At 44.0% G+C, this 7500-nt stretch overlaps 2 protein-coding genes across 2 annotated transcripts in view; one reads left to right on the top strand and one right to left on the bottom strand.

Annotated features, from left to right (window-relative positions):
- LOC139762050 (uncharacterized) overlaps positions 1 to 7500 on the top strand; it is a 385663-nt gene that overhangs the window by 221532 nt on the left and 156631 nt on the right. The window lies entirely within an intron of this gene.
- The window catches only part of LOC139762013 (protein O-linked-mannose beta-1,2-N-acetylglucosaminyltransferase 1-like), a 16715-nt gene that overhangs the window by 7664 nt on the left and 1551 nt on the right, over positions 1 to 7500 (bottom strand). Inside the window, exons 3-4 of the mRNA XM_071686794.1 lie at positions 5632 to 5845; positions 3230 to 3354 (exon numbers count right to left, since the gene is read on the bottom strand). Coding sequence (XP_071542895.1) covers positions 3230 to 3354; positions 5632 to 5845 — 339 coding nt within the window. The remainder of the gene's footprint in view (positions 1 to 3229; positions 3355 to 5631; positions 5846 to 7500) is intronic.

Below are 7500 nucleotides of genomic sequence, written 5' to 3' on the forward strand. Positions count from 1 at the left end.
TTGGGTAAGACATACAGTGACTGTGCTGCTTGGGTAAGACACACAGTGACTGTGCTGCTTGGCTAAGACATACAGTGACTGTGCTGCTTGGTTAAGACACACAGTGACTGTGCTGCTTGGGTAAGACACACAGTGACTGTGCTGCTTGGGTAAGACACACAGTGACTGTGCTGCTTGGGTAAGACATACAGTGACTGTGCTGCTTGGGTAAGACACACAGTGACTGTGCTGCTTGGGTAAGACACACAGTGACTGTGCTGCTTGGGTAAGACACACAGTGACTATGCTGCTTGGGTAAGACTAACAGTGACTGTGCTGCTTGGGTAAGACACACAGTGACGGTGCTGCTTGGGTAAGACATACAGTGACTGTGCTGCTTGGGTAAGACACACAGTGACTGTGCTGCTTGGGTAAGACATACAGTGACTATGCTGCTTGGGTAAGACACACAGTGACTGTGCTGCTTGGGTAAGACACACAGTGACTGTGCTGCTTGGGTAAGACATACAGTGACTGTGCTGCTTGGGTAAGACACACTGTGACTGTGCTGCTTGGGTAAGACACACAGTGACTGTGCTGCTTGGGTAAGACACAAAGTGACAGTGCTGCTTGGGTAAGACATACAGTGACTGTGCTGCTTGGGTAAGACACACAGTGACTGTGCTGCTTGGGTAAGACACACAGTGACTGTGCTGCTTGGGTAAGACACACAGTGACTGTGCTGCTTGGGTAAGACATACAGTGACTGTGCTGCTTGGGTAAGACATACAGTGACTGTGCTGCTTGGGTAAGACACACAGTGACTGTGCTGCTTGGGTAAGACACACAGTGACTGTGCTGCTTGGGTAAGACATGCAGTGACTGTGCTGCTTGAGTAAGACACACAGTGACTGTGCTGTTTGGGTAAGACATACAGTGACTGTGCTGCTTGGGTAAGATACACAGTGACTGTGCTGCTTGGGTAAGACACACAGTGACTGTGCTGCTTGGGTAAGACATACAGTGACTGTGCTGCTTGAGTAAGACACACAGTGACTGTGCTGCTTGGGTAAGACACACAGTGACTGTGCTGCTTGGGTAAGACACACAGTGACTGTGCTGCTTGGGTAAGACACACAGTGACTGTGCTGCTTGGGTAAGACATACAGTGACTGTGCTGCTTGGGTAAGACATACAGTGACTGTGCTGCTTGGGTAAGACATACAGTGACTGTGCTGCTTGGGTAAGACATACAGTGACTATGCTGCTTGGGTAAGACACACAGTGACTGTTCTGCTTGGGTAAGACATACAGTGACTGTGCTGCTTGGGTAAGATACACAGTGACTGTGCTGCTTGGGTAAGACATACAGTGACTGTGCTGCTTGGGTAAGACACACAGTGACTGTGCTGCTTTGGTAAGACATACAGTGACTGTGCTGCTTGGGTAAGACATACAGTGACTGTGCTGCTTGGGTAAGACATACAGTGACTGTGCTGCTTGGGTAAGACACACAGTGACTGTGCTGCTTGGGTAAGACACACCATGACTGTGCTGCTTGGGTAAGACATACAGTGACTGTGCTGCTTGGGTAAGACATACAGTGACTGTGCTACTTGGGTAAGACATACAGTGACTGTGCTGCTTGGGTAAGACACACAGTGACTGTGCTGCTTGGGTAATACACACAGTGACTGTGCTGCTTGGGTAAGACACACAGTGACTGTGCTGCTTGGGTAAGACATACAGTGACTGTGCTGCTTGGGTAAGACACACAGTGACTGTGCTGCTTGAGTAAGACACACAGTGACTGTGCTGCTTGGGTAAGACACACAGTGACTGTGCTGCTTGGGTAAGACACACAGTGACTGTGCTGCTTGGGTAAGACACACAGTGACGGTGCTGCTTGGGTAAGACATTCAGTGACTGTGCTGCTTGGGTAAGACACGCAGTGACTGTGCTGCTTGGGTAAGACACACAGTGACTGTGCTGCTTGGGTAAGACACACTGTGACTGTGCTGCTTGGTTAAGACACACTGTGACTGTGCTGCTTGGGTAAGACATACAGTGACTGAGCTGCTTAGGTAAGACACACTGTGACTGTGCTGCTTCGGTAAGACACACTGTGACTGTGCTGCTTGGGTAAGACACACAGTGACTGTGCTGCTAGGGTAAGACACACAGTGACTGTGCTGCTTGGGTAAGACATACAGTGACTGTGCTGCTTGGGTAAGACACACAGTGACTGTGCTGCTTGGGTAAGACACACAATGACTGTGCTGCTTGGGTAAGACACACAGTGACTGTGCTGCTTGGGTAAGACACACAATGACTGTGCTGCTTGGGTAAGACACACTGTGACTGTGCTGCTTAGGTAAGACACACTGTGACTGTGCTGCTTAGGTAAGACATACTGTGACTGTGCTGCTTAAGTAAGACACACTGTGACAGTGCTGCTTGGGTAAGACACACTGTGACTGTGCTGCTTGGGTAAGACACACAGTGACTGTGCTGCTTGGGTAAGACATACAGTGACTGTGCTTCTTGGGTAAGACACGCAGTGACTGTGCTGCTTGGGTAAGACACACAGTGACTGTGCTGCTTGGGTAAGACACACAGTGACTGTGCCGCTTGGGTAAGACACACAGTGACTGTGTTGCTTGGGTAAGACACACAGTGACTGTGCTGCTTGGGTAAGACACACAGTGACGGTGCTGCTTGGGTAAGACACACAGTGACTGTGCTGCTTGGGTAAGACACCAGTGACTGTGCTGCTTGGGTAAGACACACAGTGACTGTGCTGCTTGGGTAAGACATACAGTAATGACTGACTGTGTTGCTTGGTTAAGACGCACAGTAATGACTGATTGTGCTTCTTGGGTCATTAATCAAAAATATAATGCTACAACGGAAGTATATGTCAAAGTTAATAATCGTCCTAACATATAAGTATGATGGGAATGTATTGCGATACAATGATTCTGTAAAGAGTGTAACAACTTTAACTGACAAAAGAAAATATGAGATGATTTCGTTGGATTAGATGATAATGTTACAGCATAGTAACAATCAGGACTATTGCAGTCATTTAACTTAGTAATACTCCGTAATGAACAGCTGTAACATAGCTAGTGACATCTTGCTGTAAAATGTTAAAGTGACATCTCATATAAATGACTGTAACGTCAGTGTACACAAAAGTTATCATAACCGTATAATTATGAATAACATATGGATGGGTAGGACTCACAGCGGTGTGAGGGTGGAGATGTAGTGGGTGATGACAGTGGCAGAACTCCTTGTATCCCTCGTAGGTCTCACAGAACGCCGCCTTGGTGGCCAGTGCTGGCTCCTGGTGCCACGGACACCGCTTCTCTGTCAAGGTGACACAGGCACTGACTGACCTTGTATTGAGATGACTCACGGGGAGGGACCAGGGGAGGCAAGGGGACATGTCAGTTTCTAGGTACGGAAACACAACTTGATGCAACCAGTGTGTGTCGTCACTGATCATTCTAAATGATATCTGGTTATCAGACTCGATAATGTTGGGTCTTGTGATGTGAAGGTTAGAATGAAAGCTGCTTCGTATATGCTGGCTGTTTTGGTAAGAAATATTATGTTACAGCTTCTGAAGTTACAGGAAAAACTGTTCTTTTTTTCCTTGAGGTAGAAAAGGCATATGGTGAAACTTTACATTTTCTTATAACTCGTCCTAAAAAAATGTTATTGTTTAAGAATACTTTGAAACATCTTAAAATATCTGTTAAAAACGTAAAAGTCTCAAGGGCGTGAAACTTAAACGACTGTAATGATATAATCATGTGGGATGTTCTGTGAGGTCAGTGTGTAGTGGTGGTCAAGTGGTTGGTTCTGAAGCCATGTTGTGTAGAGGAGAGTGGACTAGTTTGCTTCATTCTGCTGCACATCAATTTTTCACAATGTTGGGTACATAAGACAAGTGATATAGGGCGGTAGAAGGAAGGGGAGTTGGGTGGTTTTGAAGGGCTTTAAGATTGGTATTTTTTTTACCCTTGATTAAAACTTCTCACTGCTTCTAGCAGCTTACCTCCCATATATTCCTATGACCTTCCAAAAAGCATCTCTATCAACCCTATCATATACCCTCTCCAGATCCATAAATGCCACATACAAACCATCTGTTTTTCTAAGTATTTCTCACATACATTCTTCAAAGCAAACACCAAATCCACACATCCTCTACCACTTCTGAAACCACTCTGCTCCTCCAGTCTCCAGATGTTAGAAATTTTTTTATATAACCAGGAATGGTTGAAGATATCTGTAAGCGCCTGGATTACAGCTGGGTGAAGGGGTTTTATGGGAAGCTCAGTATGTTGTCACGTCTCGTTGCTGGAGATCTCATATGTAAGGTTTTAGCACCACTGCTCGAGCCAGTGGGAGTGAAGGGTGGATGGGGCAGTTGTGTCTGGACGTATTTTGTGTCAGGATTTCATGACTCTCCCACTTTGGGATGAGGTTGGTTTGTGGCTCAAGAATGAGGCGTAGAGTTCGGTGAGTCATTTGGGAGAAGGGATGTCTGTGGATCAGAAGTTCCTCATAGTGAGGGGATAGATGTAGTTGCTGTGTGTGTGTATGTGTGTGTGTGTGTGTGTGTGTGTGTGGGTCATTGGGTTGAGGAAGGCATGCCCGTTTGTAATGTTGATTTTTAGAATGTGGTTATGTTGTCTGATTGCCATCGATGTTAAGGGCTTCTAAGCTCGTCTCTTTATTCCATAGCGTGTGCAACTTGTTTTAAGAGAAGTTTGGGTTACATTCATTTGTTTCCATGTGGGATGTGCAGTTAACTGGTTTCTTTGATGTCGATGAAGTAGTAGATACAGTGGTTTAGGGATGGGAGGTTATCTACACTAAACTATATATATAATTCTTTTTCCTTGTGGATATTCGCCATTTCCCGCAACAGCGAGGGAGCATTAAGAACAGATGACTGAACCTTAGAGGGAAAAAATCTTTATCTGGCCGTCTTCTCTGTTCCTTCTTTTGGAAAAGTAAAAACAAGAGAGGAGGATCTTCAACCACCCGCTCCCTCCCCTTTTAGTCGCCCTCTACGACACCCAGGGAATACGTGGGAAGTATTCTTTCTCCCCTATACCTGGGATGATATATATATATATATATATATATATATATATATATATATATATATATATATATATATATACGAATAAAGTGTATATGAACGCGCACCTTCATAGAACATACAAAGCTCCATCAGCCAGGATCGAACCTGGGACCCCTTGTGCAAGAGGCAGGCATGCTAACCGCTAGGCTAAGGGACTGTATTATAGGAAACTGTATTATAGTGAGACGAAGGGTATTCGAGTACTTAGTACTTCGATTAGTTGTTTCCTATAATACAGTCCCTTAGCCTAGCGGTTAGCATGCCTGCCTCTTGCACAAGGGGTCCCAGGTTCGATCCTGGCTGATGGAGCTTTGTATGATATATATATATATATATATATATATATATACGTAAACATACAATATTTATGTTGCTTAAGTCCAACAGAAAGATCCTTACCAGTCTGACCAACATAAAATTCATCACAGGAAAATAGATACCTGACCATGAAAATAGATACCTGACCATGAAAACAGATACCTTACCATGAAAGAGAGGAAGCGTCATGGAGAACGTGAGGGGAGAAACGTCCTTGTTTGTAGAGTTCCTGGAGGTGATGAGCGTCTCGGCGACCGGGGCGTGTCCTTTGCGCGCCACGAAAGCCCACGCCTCCCCAAGTGTGGCGAAGAGACCCAGCTGTGACCCGAGGTTCATCAGGGCTTGGGTTCCCTTATCCTGCAGCCAGCTGGTAAACTCAGGCTGCGGGGGAGAGAAAGATGCAAAGAAAAGTCACATCTTGGTGGTAAAGATCTAACTCACACACGTACGCCAGACGTGAATGGAATACGCTAAGCTGGCTTTGGTTACGCCCTGTTGATCCCAATAGATGCAAAGTAAACGCACATCTCACATGGCTGTGCTTATGAAATGAGCCACATCAATGTGATAACAAAATGCGTTATCATTGTCGCGTTTTATAGTGGTAATATCGTACGTTGTAGTGGGTATATCGTACGTTATAGTGGGTATATCTTACGTTATAGTTGGGATGTTGTACGTAATAGTGGGTATATCGTACGTTATAGTGGGTATATGGCACGTTATAGTGGGTATATTGTACGTTATAGTGGGTGCTTTGTACGTTATTGTGGGTATATTGTACGTTATAGTGGGTATATCGTACGTTGTAGTGGATATATTGTACGTTATATGGGTATATTGTACGTTATAGTGGGTATATTGTACGTTATAGTGGGTATATGGCACGTTATAGTGGGTATATTGTACGTTACAGTGGGTGCTTTGTACGTTATTGTGGGTATATTGTACGTTATAGTGGGTATATCGTACGTTGTAGTGGGTATATTGTACGTTATATGGGTATATTGTACGTTATAGTGGGTATATTGTACGTTATAGTGGGTATATCGTACGTTGAAGTGGGTATATTGTACGTTATAGTGGGTATATCGTACGTTAAAGTGGGTATATTGTACGTTACCGTGGGTATGTTTTACGTTAAAGTGGATATATCGTACGCTATAGTGGGTATATCGTACGTTGTAGTGGGTATATCGTAGGTTATAGTGGTTTATTGTGCGTTATAGTGGGTATATCGTACGTTAAAGTGGGTATATATTGTATGTTATATTGGGTATATTGTACGTTATAGTGGGTATATTGTATGTTGTAGTGGGTATATTGTACGTTATAGTGGATATATTGTACGTTGTAGTGGGTATATTGTACGTTATAGTGGGTATATTGTACGTTATAGTGGGTATATTGTACGTTATAGAGGGTATATTGTACGTTATAGTAGGTATATCGTACGTTATAGTGGGTATATTGTACGTTATAGTTGGTATATTGTGGGCATATTGTACGTTACACTGGGTATATTGTACGTTGTAGTGGGTATATTGTACGTTATAGTGGGTATATTGTACGTTGTAGTGGGTATATAGTACGTTATAGTGGGTATAATGTACGTTATAGTGGGTATATCGTACGAAAGTGGGTATATTGTACGTTATAGTGGGTATATTGTACGTTGTAGTGGGTATATTGTACGTTATAGTGGGTATATTGTACGTTATAGTGGGTATATCGTACGTAAAGTGCGTACATTGTACGCTATAGTGGGTATATTGTACGTTACAGTGGGTGCATTGTACGTTACAGTGGGTACATTGTACGTTATAGTGGGTATATCGTACGTTATAGTGGGTATATTGTACGTTACAGTGGGTGCATTGTACGTTACAGTGGGTACATTGTACGTTATAGTGGGTATATTGTACTTTAAGTACCATGTGGTGAGCGTCCACTGGTGCGCTTTGTTTACTACAAGCCCTGACGGTCGTTAACACACACACACACACGCCCATACTTGCTAGCTGGATGTGAAAACA

Source organism: Panulirus ornatus, chromosome 42 (genome assembly GCF_036320965.1).
Source record: "Panulirus ornatus isolate Po-2019 chromosome 42, ASM3632096v1, whole genome shotgun sequence".
Classification (NCBI taxonomy): Eukaryota; Metazoa; Arthropoda; class Malacostraca; order Decapoda; family Palinuridae; genus Panulirus; species Panulirus ornatus.